Source organism: Microtus oregoni, unplaced genomic scaffold (assembly GCF_018167655.1).
Source record: "Microtus oregoni isolate MIOR12 unplaced genomic scaffold, Mior012 000006F_ref0000085, whole genome shotgun sequence".
In the NCBI taxonomy this organism is placed as follows: Eukaryota; Metazoa; Chordata; class Mammalia; order Rodentia; family Cricetidae; genus Microtus; species Microtus oregoni.
Genome location: NW_024543065.1, coordinates 19,247,816 through 19,265,016, shown reverse-complemented (window position 1 = coordinate 19,265,016; position 17,201 = coordinate 19,247,816). Strand labels below are relative to the sequence as shown.

The 17,201-nt window shown below is 39.5% G+C and overlaps 1 protein-coding gene across 1 annotated transcript in view; it reads left to right on the top strand.

The window, feature by feature from the left end:
• The window catches only part of Slc35f1 (solute carrier family 35 member F1), a 431,065-nt gene that overhangs the window by 325,486 nt on the left and 88,378 nt on the right, over positions 1-17,201 (top strand). Inside the window, exon 3 of the mRNA XM_041654208.1 lies at positions 15,925-16,052. Within this exon, the coding sequence (XP_041510142.1) occupies positions 15,925-16,052 (128 nt within the window). The remainder of the gene's footprint in view (positions 1-15,924; positions 16,053-17,201) is intronic.

Genomic DNA, 17,201 nt, shown 5'->3' with positions numbered 1-17,201 from the left:
AGCAGGTCTTCAGGTTTCTGATAAAGTACTAACATAAGACTAGGTAAGATCTGCTCCCATATCTAACTTTTTCACACACGGTGGCTTTGAGTCAGATTCCGAAGTGACTCAGATAGACTTTTCATGTACTATCCAGTGCTCTGGCCATTTGAAAAAGCCAATGAGAAGCCAAAGAAGAGCCAAGCCAACTGGGAAAAGATCTCCCATGAGCTCCATTCTTTACATGACTATTTATTGTGTGTGTGTGTGTGTGTGTGTGTGTGTGTGTGTGTGTGTGTGTGCCATGTATGTGCAGAGTTCCCTGGAGTTGGAATTAGAGACACTTGTAAGATATCAAATGTGGTGTTAGAAACTGACTCAGGGCTTCTGGAAAGATAACAAGCAATCTCAACAGTCATGCCATATCTCCACCCACTATCACCTCAATTTTTATTCTTATGTATACCTTATAAGACAGTGAAAATAGGCTTTCAAAGAGACAATTGAATAAGTAGCATTATTCATAATACCCAAAGGTGGAAACAGCCCAAGTGTCTATCAGTGGGTGAATATATAACCAGAATGTAGCACATGCATAGAGTGGAATATCACCTTTAAAAATGAATGGAATTCTGATACATCACGAACAGCATAATGAACCTGGAAACATGAAAAATTAAATGAGTCAGATACAAGAGAACAGATAATGTTTGCTTCCACTCAGGTTAGGTGCCTAGAATAGTCAGATTCGTTGAGTCCTGTGGCTGAAGGTGGTAGAACGGGCTGTTGTTCAATAGGTACTAAGCTTTAGGATAAAATGACGAAAAGTTCTGGAGCTCAATGGTGGTGATGCTTGAACAGCAGTGCAAATATACTTAATGTCACTGAAGTGTACCCTTAACGCACAAATGATAGCTTTTATATGATGTATTTGTTATCATAGAGAAAACAATAATGTTGAAAAAATATCATTCCTCATCGACACTCAACCCTTGAATCACCCCTGGCTGACACTGTGCCCTTCTGTTTCTTTCTCCTCCGACCTCAGGTTTAAAAATATAGCAATGACATCCCCACAAGCCTTAATTTAAACTCTAATGAATGCTACAGGGTCATTTTAGTATTTTCCTTTCCTGGAAATGTAACCTTCTCAATATATTATTTATCTATCAGTTTACTTGCCAATGCCAGCCACATACGGCATCATGGATCCATCAAAAGGGAAGTCTAATTTTTCTCTGCTTAAGTTAGAGATTCAAGGGCAGATGACATGGTACAGATGGCAGAGCCACAGACTGGGTAGATGGTCCAATCTTTATTTTGAGGTAGAAGGTGTTTTGGGGAGGGATCTAGACTCGTTACACCAGACCATGGTTAAGTCACCATAAGCAAGAAGAATGAAGGGACTATCAAATGTGTTTGTAGGCATGTACACCAGGCAAGAGGAATGAAGCCCTCTGAATGTCATGATGTCACTAAATATATCCAGGTCAAGTGTATTACTAAGGAGTTTGCAATGTCACAGCTAGGTGTCATTTCTCAGCTAGATGAATGCCTATAACTTTCCAGCCATACTCTTCAAACAAACAAACAAAACCCAATCTATTCTTTTCATTGAAGTCATATCTAAAAACAGCCTGGGTTTGATAAGTGTGGGTGTTTGAGTATAAAATTCAAGCTGGGTCTTTGAATTAGACGCAAGAGAGAAGTGAAGAGACCACAAAAGGATGGTGGAAGTGCTATGGAGAATAATGTGAACTGTCTCCCTTCTGCATATTAAGAATCCCAAATTTAGCCTGTGAGACTCCCTTTCTTCATGCCCTGACTACTAATTGGGAATCTAAAGGCATGTAAGCTCCCAATCTATTTTTATGTACAAAGAAATACATGGACAAATGTAATATCATTTTAAAAGCTGATGAATGAGAGGACACATTTGAGTCTATTTAGATTCCCAAAAGTGCATCTCATACCAGTGCTTGTCCACACTAAACCTGAGTCTAGGAACTGTACTGGTGAGCTATTAGCAGTCCTTGGATATTGTTAATTTACCAGCCATCTGTAACATATCAGGTACAATTAACCTCCAAAGATACTTACGTTTCAATTTCTAGATATTTTTATGTTATCAATAGATACATACCTGAGAAAAGAATCTCATGCTTTTAGAATGGCAATTAGTATGGATTGTAAGTGATTTTATTTGTTGGGCTTTATTTTAGAATTAAAAACATCCTCATAATGTAAAAGGGACCTTTCAAAAGGCATGCTCTTCTCTGAAATCTAGCACGGCTCATTATCAAGTTTCAACAGGTAGACATTGACAGTACACACATGCAGAATCCTGACAACACACACATGCAGAATCTGTGCCACAGTGATAAATAATAAATAAATGAACAGATTGGGGGAGGATAAAAATACCCCTCAATTGCTATATGTAAAAATATAGTAGAAGCTAACAGATATAGAGATTTTGGCTTCAATGAGGTTTGCCTATGTGGTTTATATCTGACAACTTGTTTGTAATAGAGTCAGTAAATGTTTGTTAAGTAAACAATAATAATGTTTTTCTATAAGTGTGCAACAGGAAGGGATCATAAATCAGAGTTTGTTATTGGTGTCTCTTCACTAATTTCACAACTATTCCTCACAGAAGTCATATACCAAAATATTTTTACAGTTTAAGAAAGGGTATGAGTAGGTCTCCAAATCAATAGACCAATACATAAGGACTATAAGACTTTATAAAAAACATCTATGATCCAAGTTTGGAGGAAATTTCTCCAAAAATTCAGGGATTGAAGAAAAGATTCCCATAATGACTTTGTGAATAGCCTCAGTCACATACCTTGAGGACTCCGACAACCTTAGAACAGGGACCGCACAGATTCCTATACCAAAAGTTACCTTGTTAGTAGCTTCCAATAACCAGCCAGCAATTAGCACACTCCAGAGGAAATGTCTGAGAGAGAAACATGTCCAGATTGTTTATTAGCTAAAACCAGACTGCCAAAATGTAATCAAATACAAGTAGCATCATAATCTCTAAGAGGCTTTCAAAAATACTACAGATTCTTGAGTCCCAGCCCAGACCTGTCTGAGATGGAGCCCAGAAATAGACACTTTCAAAAGCCCTTTAGTTTAAGGAGCAGTCTAGACTAAGCTGGGGGAGAATGTGACAAAATTATGATATAATCACAAAATATGCAAATATTTATGTAATTTTATAGACAATGGAATCCCTAATATTATAAAAGTTTAAAATGTCTTACTTCTTTTTGTTCTCACTTCCATAATATTTCATCATTGTTAAATGTCTGTGTGTATGATTAGGGCTTGTAACATCATTGTGCTGTTCCCTGTGATAGATAAACAACATGTTTGCTGTAGGAGGCTTTTCTTGGGCTACAAGCTTATTTCTTGCTATCCTTTCCTCTTTCATTATAGACAGTCACATTTTGAACCATGAATATCTTCTCACCAAGCTAGATGCCACCTTGTTCAGCTGCTTCTATCTTTCCAGTATCCTGCCTTAAGATAGCAGAGCCAGCCACTGGGAGGGCAGGATGCTGGATCTCTGGTAGCTACTATAGAAACTGCACGGCACAAAGAATTCCCTACAAGGGCTTCTGCGGTCACTGTAGACAGACGCTGTAAAGCAGGCAGCAAGGACAAGACACTACTTCCCATCAGCACAAGGGCACGCCACCACCACAAAAGACAGGGGGTAGGAAAGGAACACGAGGTTCTTAGCTATTAAGAGCTTGTCAAGACCTGTGCCAGAGGAGTTGTCAAATTTTCCTCCTGACCTCCAAGACTAAAACAAGGGCATGGACAGCTCTGCATTTTCTAGCTGTTAGAAATGTGTAGTGCCTCCCATAATTCAAGGCCACAATAAGGAGTGAGGTCTACAAAAACCAAAGCAAAGTCACTGTTGATATTCATATTCCGTCCAGTTCTCCGCTGTTGGCAGAAGCTTCTCTTGGGAATGGCAGTCTCTTCTTTCTTCTGCAACTTGCTTATTATAAAAATTTACAATAGTTGAAAGGGAGAGAGAATATTCTATAGAACATCGTCAGCAATATTTCAACTGTAACAAATTCAACCGATGACTAAGCTAACCTTATCCTTACTCTCAGCACAAAACTGATGAGTGCAGTTTCAGGCTGCATGCTCTGCATCTGTAACTGTTTCAGTGTGTCTTTCTGAAAGATGCTCATGTCAGAACAACAGTACAGTAATGCCACAGTCACACTGAAATACCAACAGTTTCCAAACAGCCTGTGAGAGTTCAAACTTTCTGTTGTCTCACAAATATATATATTTTAAGTTATTTGTGTTAGGATGCAAACAATGACCACATATTTCAGGTGGTAGATAGTTTCCTTAGATTCTTTCTACCTATCTCTTTTATTTTAATGCAGTGCTTTTGCAGAAAAACTTTTGCCCAATATGGCCAATTTCTTTTCTTTTCTTTTTTTTATTTATTTAGGTTTTTTTGAGACAGGGTTTCTCTGTAGCTATGGAGCCTGTCCTGGAACTAGCTCTTGTAGATCAGGCTGATCTGGAACTCATAGAGATCCGCCTGCCTCTGCCTCCCGAGTGCTGGGATTAAAGGTGTTCGTCACCACTGCCCAGCTCTTCAGTTCCTTTCACATAGTCTTATAAACAGATCCCCATGCTGATTTGAGAAAGACACATATTTCAATCAATTGGTTTGGGTGGGAATGGGACTCTGTATTCCATTTTGATTTATCTGTCTGTCTATCTATCTATCTATCTATCTATCTATCTATCTATTATCTATCTCTATCTGTTTGTCTATCTATCTATCATCTATGTTTTTTTTTGAGGCAGGGTTTCTTTTTGTAGCCCTAGCTGTCCTGGAACTCACTCTGTAGACCAGGCTGGCCTCAAACTTACAGAGATCCACCTTCTTCTGCCACCCAAGTGCTGGGATTAAGGGTGTGTGTCACCACCACCCAGCAGTACCCTAAATTTCTAACATGCTTTCAGTTAATATGCAAACATAAAGTAGAAAGGCTATGTACTGGCTTTGGGGGAGCCTAGGCAGTTTGGATGCTCACCTAACTAGACCTGGAAGGAGGTGGGCGGTCCTTGGGCTTCCCACAGGTCAGGGAACCCTGATTGCTCTTCGAGCAGATGAGGGAGGGGGACTTGATCGGGGGAGGGGGAGGGAAATGGGAGGCGGTGGCAGGGAGGAGGCAGAAATCCTTAATAAATAAATAAATTAAAAAAAAAAGAAAGGCTAGGAAATGTCTGGATTTTGCCGATTGGATCTTCTTTGTGTGCTTTAACATGTTTCTCTAACCCTGTCTCCTGAAGTGGTGCCTCAGTGCAGATAGTTGTTCAAATTTAAAGACGTGTACAGCAGGGTGTAGGTGGTGTTTTGTTCTTGTCAAAAAACAAGACACACAGAGTCTGGTTGTTTCTCTCAACTGCTAAGGCCAAGGCTTATCCCCACTTTCTCATAAAGGAAATACCAAACTATGACATTCTACCCATCTTACTTTTTACTCATTTGTTATGAGTAAGGTAGGATATTATCATAAAGACAATCTGTTATTTTTCAGGCATTTGTTTGGCCCGCCCTTGGGGTCCTGACAGGATACAGCCTCAATTGCAGCCATTAAGAGCATCCCCTGTGCACATTTGGTTCGTTCCCTTATAAAAGGTGGGCCTTGCCTACTCCCAGTCTGTTTATCTCTGTCTCTCTCTCTTCCACCACCCTTGACCCCGACCCCTCTCTCTCTGCTCCCCCTCTCTGCCCCGTTCTGTACCCCTTTCTCTGTTCCCTTTTTTGTCCCTTCTCCTTTCTCTTCCAATAAACCAGTCATATGAGCCCTGTTGCATGGCATGACTTCTCTTTGCACCATTTTTTAAAAATAAATTATAACACAATTTCTCACCCACTGTTTAGTTACTCCTTGGTGGAGTCACACATAATTCTGGAGAAAAGAGGGGATAGGATTTGATTGTTTTACTCTGTCTCCCAATTTTCAGAATCCTGACTTGATTTAACCAACTTTTCCCAATAACAACCAGGTCTTATTTTTGTTGGTGCTTTCTGTATCTCTCAGGTGGAGCTTGCAGTGGTTTCTGGTGTTTTTTTAATTCATCAAAACTCATGAATTTATCAAATTTCATGCATTTTTGCCAATCTGGTTATTTCCACTGGAAAGCTTCTTCCAGTTGGCCCCAGAATCCTTTTGATAAAACTCTAGATTTAGAATGCTCCCTTTTCCTCTGTGTGACAAGATATTCTAGACTCGGCTCATGTATTACATTTCCTCACCCATGTCTATATTCAGCCATTTCTCCAAAGGTCATTGTTTCTTTTAGTGAAAACTGTATTTGAAGATGTTAATCTGGATGCTATGATATTTACTGACAATAGGTTGATATAATGGGGAAAATTGAGTTCTATAAATACACTCTTCAATATTTTCAGTTGGAAATACGAGAGAGAGAGAGAGAGAGAGAGAGAGAGAGAGAGAGAGGATACTCTATTATTACATTGCTCAAAAAATGCCTTTTCTTTTATCTGAAGTTAATTTCAGGAAAAAATAATATGAAACACTTCTGACTTGTTTTTATTAAATTTTCCATGTAGACAATGTACCATTTCTAGAGTAGTAAATACTTTATAATAAAAAAAATATCAGAACAGACCTTGGAAAAAAATACCCAACTTCTTCTAAATCCAATTTTCTGATCTGAAAATATTTTCCTCACGGCACTGTTAATAACAAAGCTATCACCTCCCCAGTATTAACTCAAAGCTGGCTCTATGTGCATTTCCCACTTAATCCTTTAGGAAACATTTTCAAGTAAGTGGTTTTTGCTTCGTTTTATAAATGAGCACCGTGTTTCAAGGTGACTCTGCCTGGTAAGTGGCAGCCCGTGTTTTCACAGAGGTCTCTGACTCCAAGCTTTTAACCTAGACTTTAAAGTGTCAGGCAAATAGAAGCAAGAAGTGCGGTGCTGCTGACAGACTACCTGACAGTCGTAGTCAGTGGAAAACAAATGACAGTTAACAAAAGTAGCCTTGCTGGGTATCTACTTGGCATGTGAGATTGGAGATAAGAGGCTGGGTACTGAGAGCATGCCAGCCAGCTTCCTGATTTCCTAGGCATCTGGCCCACTGCTACTTTAGCCTTTTAATTTCCCATGTTAGGCCTAACTTATGTGTCCGCCATGACAGCTGCTCTCGTGTCAGAGCTCAAGGTCAGCCCTCAAGAGCTCAGGCTGGCACCTTCTGTCATGTTGTCTTTTGGATCTCCTCAGCAAGTGGCAGGCATCCAGAGGCAAGCCTGCTTTGGCCTCTTCCCCTTACATCATGTGTCGTTAGCTGCTACATAGCTCTTTGTTCAAAACTAAATTCACAAAACTGACAGATTCATCTGCCTAATGTCGTGAGGCATCGGAGTCAATTACAGGATAGTTCCAGAAGGCAAATCGGGGCACTTTTCACGAAATGGGATGAAGTAAAGGGAAATAGTCTTGTCATTAAAGAGGACAAATACATTTTCCTCTCAGCAGGCTTGCCCCGGGAAAATCGAGAGATTTATATTAATACAGAGTTTCATTATGATTGCTCTCCATAATTTCAAATCAAAGCATCTACCACCCACTTTTCCCCGGCAGACCTACCATTAAAGATGTTCGCTAGTGAGCAAAGTTCAGACTGGAAGTGGTGTCTTCACGATGACAGCAACTTGAGGGATAACCACAGAATTTTGACACTTTTTCTACAGAGAAACACTTTTATTGTTTCACAAGGAGGTGTGTGTGTGTGTGTGTGTGTGTGTGTGTGTGTGTGAATGTGTACTTTTATTTATTTATTTTTTTAATTAATTTATTTATTTATTAAAGATTTCTGTCTCTTCCCAGCCACCGCCTCCCATTTCCCTCCCCCTCCCCTAATTAAATCCCCCCCCCCCTCAGCCCGAAAAGCAATCAGGGTTCCCTGTCCTGTGGGAAGTCCAAGGAACCCCCCACCTCCATCCAGGTCTAGTAAGTTGAGCATCCAAACTGCCTAGGCTCCCACAAAGCCAGTACGTGCAGTAGGATCAGAAACCCAGTGCCATTGTTCTTGAGTTCTCAGTAGTCCTCATTGTCCGTTATGTTCAGAGAGTCCGGTTTTATCCCAGGCTTTTCCAGACCCAGGCCAGCTGGTCTTGGTGAGTTCCCAGTAGAACATCCCCATTGTCTCAGTGTGTGGGTGCACCCCTCATGGTCCTGAGTTCCTTGCTCGTGCTCTCTCTCCTTCTGCTCCTGATTTCCAAGTCTGGGGGTTTACAGGACCTTGTTATATGGGGAATGCATCTCGTATGCATTCAAGATTTTGCATAGGGGTGGATAATATTTCATTCTGTTGGAAGACAAGCTACTACTGAAAAGGCTTACAAGCACAGCCTTGACACCATCTCCTCTTCAGCTAACTTCCTAAATTTAAACTAATCAAACAATTAGAAAGCTGTAGTGTTTTCAAGACTACCCTCCCATCCGGCATTAGTTTTAAAATTTGATGTGGGGAACCTTCTTAAAATATCCAGAATCTTGGCAGTGTTCAGGAAAGTCCCATACAATCATTGTTCACAAATAGAATATGGCAGGGGTAGAAGGTGGATTTCAATTTCTTCTACAATAATTTCTCAAAAAAGACCTGAAGCAAACATCACAAAATGTTAACATTTGTTAAACCAAGATGGAGAGTACATTAATACTTTCTTATCCAGTGTTTTTATTTGTATCTAACCATACAGATAGTGAAACATTAGAAAAATAGACTATATTTAAATACCAAACTGCAATCCCAAAGATTCTATTCATTGTTCATAGGTTTTATTACCCTTTACAGTTAATAAAAATAAAATCTAGAGGTAATTTCAAAGCATTCACATTCATCAACTATAAGGGTATTATATTCTCATGGATTTCTCTCTTTCATGAGTTTCAGAGGGACCTTTAGCACAGGGATTCCAAAAATATATTGTCATTACTTTAAAGCTTTAATTATCTACTGTACTGCAGTGTGAGTCAGGTACTCCTTTTTAAACAAAATAGTCTCCTTCCTGGATAAGAAGTAGTATTCATCCTGAATAATTCTGCTAATCATGTTTTTTGAGTGTTTACAGAGTCATCAAATGAAACACCGTGGAAATATTCCATGGTGTGTATTTCCTTGAAGTTGTTATCAGCAGACCAGCAAGGCAACCTATCCTTTGTCTGAGCCCATATAATGATGATTTTGGGTATGTTCTTGGTTAGTGAGCCAAGTCACATCGCTATAACCTAGTATTCCAGCAATGTGTGTTGAGATGTGGCTTGTAGACTCTGATTTGGCAATCCTTCATCATGTAAAATAGCAGGGACAATGACCTGTGACTTTAGAATGGCTGCTTTGAGGTTAAATACACCATTAACAATTTTATGGCCTCTATCTTATGTATTATGTGTCAAATACTCAACAAATTAGCTTTGTCAGTGTCATAGTTTCAACTAGAAAGCTCTCTCCGTGGTAGGAGCCAGAATGTAGTGGATGTATTTGAACTAACTCAATTCCAGTGTTATTTCACCTTTCTGAGATGACTAAATATAAACTTTATTTATATATTATTTACTGACTACTTGTCGTGGACTTTTGGATCCTGGAGTTAAAGACCAAGACAATGCCAGTTTGTTCTAATTGTGAATAACTTGTAATAAAGGTAAGAAACAGATAAGCAATGCAAGTGGCAGAAGTACGTTTCCTCACAGAGCACATCACAGAGTCCAAACCCAAGGAGCAGAAGTAAGAGCGGCAGCAGTCCTGTGAGAAGTGTATGATGTCTCAGGAGGTCCCGTGTTTTAGATGTTTCTCTCAGTGTCTGTGCTGCTGAAGTTACATTTAGGAAGTGGTCTCCTGTGCCAATGCGTTCAAGTGTACTTATCACTTTCTCTTCTGTGAGTTTCAGTGTGGTTGGTTTTATATTGAGATCTTTGATCCATTTCGACTTGAGTTTTGTGCATGATGATGGATATGGATCTATTTTCATTCTTTGACATGTTGATATCCAGTTATTCCAGCACCATTTGTTGAATATGCTTTATTTCCTTTTATATTTTTTGCTTCTTTGTCAAAAATTAAGTGTTTATTGATATATGGATTGATATCCAGATCTTTGAATCAGTTCCACTGGCCCTCCTGTCTGGTTTTATGCCAATACCAGGCTGTAACTCTGTAGCAGAGTTTGAAATCAGGTAATGTGATGCCTCCGGAAGTTCTTTTATTGCACGGGATTGTTTTGGCTATCCTGTTTGTTTCTTTGTTGCCTTTTCATATGAAGTTTAGTATTGTTCTTTAGAGATTTGTGAAGAATTTTGTTGGGTATTATATTAAATCTGTAGATTGCTTTTGGTAAGATTGCTATTTTACTATGTTAATTGGATCTACCCAAGAGCATGGGAAATCTTTCCGTTTTCTGGTGTCTTCTTCAATTTCTTTCTTCAAGGATTTAAAGTTCTTGTCATACAGGTTTTCCACTTGTTTGATTAAAGTTACTCCAAGATATTTTATGTTATTTATGGCTATTATGAAGGGTGATATTTCTCTGATTTCTTTCTCAGCCCATTTATCATCTGTGTAAAGGAGGGCTACTGATTTTTTTTTAGATAATCTTGTATCTGGCTACATTACTTAAGGTGTTTTTGAGTTGTAGAAATTCCTTGATACAATTTTTATTGTTACTTATGTAAACTATCATATCATATGAAACTGAGAAGCTTCTGTAAAGCAAAGGACACAGTAAGCAGGACAAAATGGCAACCTACAGAATGGGAAAAGATCTTAACCAACCCCACATTGGACAGAGGAATGATTTCCAAAATATACAAAGAACTCAGGAAATTGGTCATCAAAAGAACAAATAATCCAATGAAAAATGGGGTATAGACCTAAACAAAGAACTCTCAACACATGAATCTAAAATGGCTGAAAGACACTTAAAGGAAATGCTCAACATCCTTAGCCATCAGAGAAATGCAAATCAAAACAGCCAAGATTCCATCCTACACCTGTAAGAAGGGCTAAGGTCAAAATCACTGATAAATTGTGTTGGAGAGGATGTGGGATAAAGGGAATACTCCTGCATTGCTGGTGGAATTGCAAGCTGGTACAGCCCATTTGGATATCAGTATGATGATTACTCAGAAAATTAGGAAGCAACCTTCATCAAGACCCAGCAATACCACTTTTGGGTATATACCCAAAAAATTCTCAAGCATACCACAAGGGCATGTGCTCACCTATGTTCATAGAAGCATTGTTTGTAATAGCCAGAACCAGGAAACAACCTAAATGCCCCTGACCAAATAATGGATAAGGGAAACATGATATATATATATATTTACACAATGGAGTATTACACAGCAGAAAAAAATAATGACATCTTGAAATTTGCAGGCAAATGGATAAATGTAGAAAACATCATATTGAGTGAGGTAACCCGGACCCAGAAAGAAAAATATCATATCTACTCACTCATAAGTGGCTTTTAGACATAAAGATAAAACATCCTATAATTCACAATCCCAGAGAACCTAGAAAACAAAGAGGATCCTAAGAGAGACATACATGGATCTAATCTTACATGGGAAGTAGGAAAAGACAAGATCTCCTGAGTAAATTGGGAGCATGGGGATCATGGGAGAAGGTAGAATGGGAGGGGAGAGGGTAGAAGGGGGAAGAGAAATGAGAGGGAGCGGAGAAAATATATAGCTTGATAAAAATAATTTTTTTTAAAAAAAGAGGTGTATACTGGTACTTTTTTGGGACACTAGGGAACAGTACTTATTTGGGGTTTCTATTGCTCTGAAGAGTCACCATGACCAAGGCGACTCCTATAAAAGAAAGTATTGATTGGAGGATTGCTTTTAGTTTTAGATTTTTTTATTAGAATGGCTTATAGTCTGTGGTTTAACTAATCTAACACTGGCTGCCTTTGAATGGGAGATCCAAGAGTCCAGTAGTTTTTCAGTCCATAAGGCTGGATATCTTAGCAGGTCTTCAGTAAATGCTGGAATCCCAAAGAAGTAGGCTTTAATGCCAGTGACAGTGACCCATGACTTTATAGTTGCACTTGGCAGGGAGGGTGAGAGCAAGCTGGTAAGGAGAGCAAGTTTCCTTCATTCCTTTATATAGGCTGGTGGCAGAAGGTTTGGTCCAGATTTAAGATGGATCTTCCTACCTCAAAAGAACTGGACTAAATGTTTATTTTCCCACCTCAAAAATCCAGATTAGGTCTCTCCACTTCAAATGATTTAATAATGAAAAATGCCTCATAGTTATGCTCGCCCATTCAGGTTTTAGTTAATTCCAGACATAGTCAAGTTGACGGCCAAGAATAACTCTAACAGAGGTTTCATCCATTATTGTCATGACAGGGAGTGTGGCATCATGTAGGCAGCATGTTGCTGAAGTAGCACCCGAGAGCTTTACATCCTAACCCACTTGCAACAGCAGAAAGAAAGAGAAATATGACTCACCTCCCCTAACAAAACCACATCCCCTAATCCTTCCCTCATAGCTCATCAGCTGGCATGTCCATCTCATTAAAACCACCACATCTCATCCTCAGCCCCTCTAGGTTTGCAGTTCTATCATAATGCCAAGTGCGTTTAGTTCAACTTCAAAAGTCCCCATAATCTAAGACTGTTTCAAAGTTCAATGTCTCTTCTGAGACTCAAGGCAATTTCTTTACTATAACCCCCATAAAAATACTAAACAAATTACATGCTCCCAACACACAGTGGCACAGGATATACGTTACTATTCCAAAATGAAGGGAAGGGAGCATAGTGAAGAAATACTGAATCAAAGCAAGACCAAAAGCCAGCAGGACAAATTCAAACTCTGTGTTTCCATGTCCCGTGTCAAAGTGCTCTTCAGATCTCCAACTCCTTTCAGCTTTGTTGGCTATGACACACTTTCCTCTCTTGGGCTGGTTCCACTTTCAGTCTCCTCTGGTAACGGTCAAAGAGCTTCCAACAGCCAGAGACCCCCTCCTCATCAATCCTTCAGATGAGACTGAGTCCCTGGCTGGCAGTCTGCCTGGAACTTACTGAACTCTTAAATCTTTCCTCTGTTTCATTACGGGAATTTTTCATTTCTTCTTTAAGAGCCTTCATTGTCTTCAGAAAGTTGTTTTTAAGGTCATTTTCTTCTGTTTTCTTTCTATGTTGGACTGTTCAAGTCTTACTGATGGAGAACCACTAGTTTCTGGTGGCACCATATTGTTCTTTATGTCGTTGGATGCATTCTTACATGGCCATCTACCCATCTTTTTCTCCAATCAGTATGGGTGGAGCCTGTAGTTCAGGTGGTCACTCTTCCTCCTGATGTATTTGGGGCCTGTGGCCTCAGTTGTCATTGGTGCTGTTCCTCCAGGTACAGTTGGGGCCAGTGGGGTCTGTGGTCCTTGGTCGAGAGGTGGAGGATGGTTGGCAAGAGAGAGTGCTGCTACCTGATCGCTGGTGTTGCCATGGTTGTGGGAGGAATGGGAGTTAGGGTTTAAAGAGCAGGGCTCTCCAGCTGGAATCTCAGACACTCACCTGTTGGTCCAGGTACGGTTGGGGCCCGTTGTGGTTCAGAGGCTGGGGTGGGGGATATTTGGTGAGAGAGGTTGCTACTACCTGGTTGCTGGGGGTTGTGTGGGTGGGGGAACAAAGTCTTGAATCATAATCATTCAGTTAAGCTGCACCCAGATTCTTTGAAACTAGAACACAATAAACATACTTTGTTTTAAATATCTATGTATTGGAATAATTTATCAAACAATACTGAGTCATATATATACATCACTATTCAATCAGAATGTCTAAATATTCATTGTTGTCTGTGAAGACTTCACAAGCTGGCCACAAATATTTGTATGTAATTATCATTGGGTCATTTTTAGAAATAATATTTATTTCAGCTTGAAATACATATGACAATAAGATTGAAGATATCTAAAGTCTGTCCAGGTTCTATGAATGTCATACAAGGTGATGAAATTGTTGGCAGCACTGAGAGAAGGGTCAGGTGGTGATTTTTTTTTTCCAACCTGAAGCTTTCTCTCTACACATCCTTTACACAGATCTAGATTAGATGTGGGCATTCAAACAGAAGAATCTTTTGGATGCCATCTTAAAGTCTTACTACACATACAAACTGCTTCTAATGAGATGCTTTTCTTTTGGTCTGTTCTAACACAGTCTTGAAATTTAGGATGGTCTGAGTTTTGTGTTTTTAATAAAGTTCTCTTTTATTAAAAATAGACTTTTATTATACAACATATTCTGATTACAGTTTCCCCTTTTTTCCTTTTTTTATTGTTTTTATTGAGCTACCTATTTTTCTCCACTCCTCTTTCACACTCCCCTTTCTCTTTCTGCCCTCCCCCATGATCCTCATACTTCCAATTTACTCAGGAGATCGTGTCTTTTCCTACTTTCCATGTAGATTAGATCCATGATTGTCTCTCTCAGGGTCCGTTGTCGTCTAGGTTCTCTAGGGTTGTGGACTATAGGCTTGTTTTTCTTCGCTTTATGTCTAAAAGCCACTTGTAAGTGAGTATATAAAATATTTGTCTTTCTGGGTCTAGGTTACCCCAATCAATATGATGTTTTCTAGATCCATTCACTTGCCTGCAAATTTCAGATGTTATTATTTTATCTGCTGTGTAGTACTCCATTGTATAAATGTACCACATTTTCTTTATCCATTCTTTGATTGAAGGGCATTTTGGTTGTTTCCAGGTTCTGGCAATACTCAACCTCATATGAAAAAGCACAAAAACAAAGGGTAGCCCAAACAATCCTGTACAATAAAGAAACTTGTGGAGACATAACAATCCCTGACTTCAAACTCTACTACAGAGATATAGTACTGAAAACAGTCTGGTATTGGCATAAAAATAGACAGGATGACCAATAGAAGTTAATTGGAGACCTGGATATCAATCAACACACCTACAGACACCTGATTTTTGATTAAGAAGCAAAAGATACAAACTGGGAAAAAAACATATTCAGCAAATGGTGCTGGCATAACTGGATATCAACATGTAGAAGAATAAAAATAGATCCATATCTATTGCCATGCACAAAACTCAAGTCCAATGAATCAAAGACCTCAACATAAAACCAACCACACTAAACCTCACAGAAGAGAAAGTGGGAAGTACACTTGAATGCATTGGCACAGGAGACCATTTCCTAAATATAACCCCAGTAGCACAGACACTGAGAGCAATAATTAATAAATGGGACCTCCAAAAGCTGAAAAGTTTCTGTAAAGCAAAGAACATGGTCAACAAGAAAAATGGCAGCCTACAGAATGGGAAAAGATCTTCACCAACCCAAATTCGGACAGAGGGGCTGAAAATTAGGAAGCAACCTACCTCAAGACCCAGCAATACCACTTTTGGGTGTATATTCAAAGGATCCTCAAGCATACCATAAGGACGTGTGCTCAACTATGTTCATAGCAGCATTATTTGTAATGTCCTGAGTTTTTTGTGCAATGTACCCTTTCTTGAACATTTTTCCTTTCACTTTTCTCATGGCACAGCTATTCTTTCACACACACACACACACACACACACACACACACACACACACAGAGAAAGAGAGAGAGTCAATATGCCATAGTGAGCAATGACCTACCCAGTCTCACCCTGGTGTAGAAACTAATTTGAAGACCCAAAAGTGACCATGAAGACAATTTCCTAAGTAAAGTATGTGAGTCTTTGATAGATTAAGCCACTAAATATTGGGTAAATTTCTGATAAAAATGCACATATGGGTATATAATACAACAGCATGTTAGAATTCTAAATATGTAATATGTCAAGAACTTAAGCCCTATTTTTTTTTTTTTTTTACTTTTTACCACAGGAGAAGAAAACCTCTTGGCAATTTTACGACGAAGATGGTGGAAGTACATGATCCTGGGACTCATAGACCTGGAAGCTAATTACCTGGTGGTCAAGGCTTACCAGTACACGACCCTGACCAGTGTCCAGGTAAGATGGTTTCTCTCCTTGCAACTCTCCAGACACAGTGCACGTTGAGTTTAATTTGTTGGAAATATATATACTACATGAGGTTTTATTTTCTATTTTACTTTTTAATTTGAATATATTTTTTTAGTTGAAAATAAATTCTTCTGTCATACAATACATTCCCAACCACAGTTTTCACTCCTTCCACTCCTTCTAGCTTCCCCACTACTTTTCTCTTCCCAGATCCACTCCCTCTTCTATTTCCCCTTCAAAAGAGAGCAGATCCCTGAGAGATTACAGCCAAGCAGCACAAAACAAGACATACTAAGACAAAGCAAAAGTCCTCATATCATGGTTGGACAAAGCAACCCAATAGGAGGGAAAAAGTCTCAAGAGTAGGCAAAAGAACCAGAGATACAGCCTTCTCATTGTAGGAGTCCCTCATAAACACCAAGCTAACAGCCATAACACACAGATAGGACCTTTCGCAGATCGATGCAGGCCCTGTGCTTGCTTCTTCCGTCTCTGTGAGCCCATGTGAGCCCTGCTTCATTGATTCGGTTGGGCATATTCCCCTAGTGTCTTCAACTCCTCTGGCTCCAAGTCTTTCTTACCACTCTTCAGAAGGATTCCCTTAACTCCAAGGGAAGGAACCCGATGGAGAACTCTAATTATAGACTCTGCATAATGTCTGGCTGTGGGACTCTGCATCTGCTCTCATTTGGTGCAGGAGGAAACCTGTGTGATGATGACTGGACAAGGCACTCATCTATAAGTACAGAAGAATATTATTAGGAATCCCTTCATTGATTTTTTCCAGTCATATTTGGTTCTCTTCTAGGTTTCTGGACTATCCAGTCTCCTGTTCCTGGCCATCCAGGGCCATTGGCTCCTTCTCTTGTTATAGTCCTCAATTGGCCATTCCCAAAGTTCTATGCCACTACTGCCCCAGCACATCTTGTAGGCAGGACAGATTATAGCTAGAGGATTTTGTGGTTGGATTGGTGTCCAGGTTTCACTTTCTGTAGCCTGCAGAGTACCTTCTCCTGCCAAAGAGACTAGAATGTAGGGGTGAAAGTTTCAAGCGAGCACCAGCTTGATGCCTCTACATTATTCAATGAGCTATGTGGATGTTGTTTTTGGCAGTGGGGCCCATTGTAAATTTTCAGA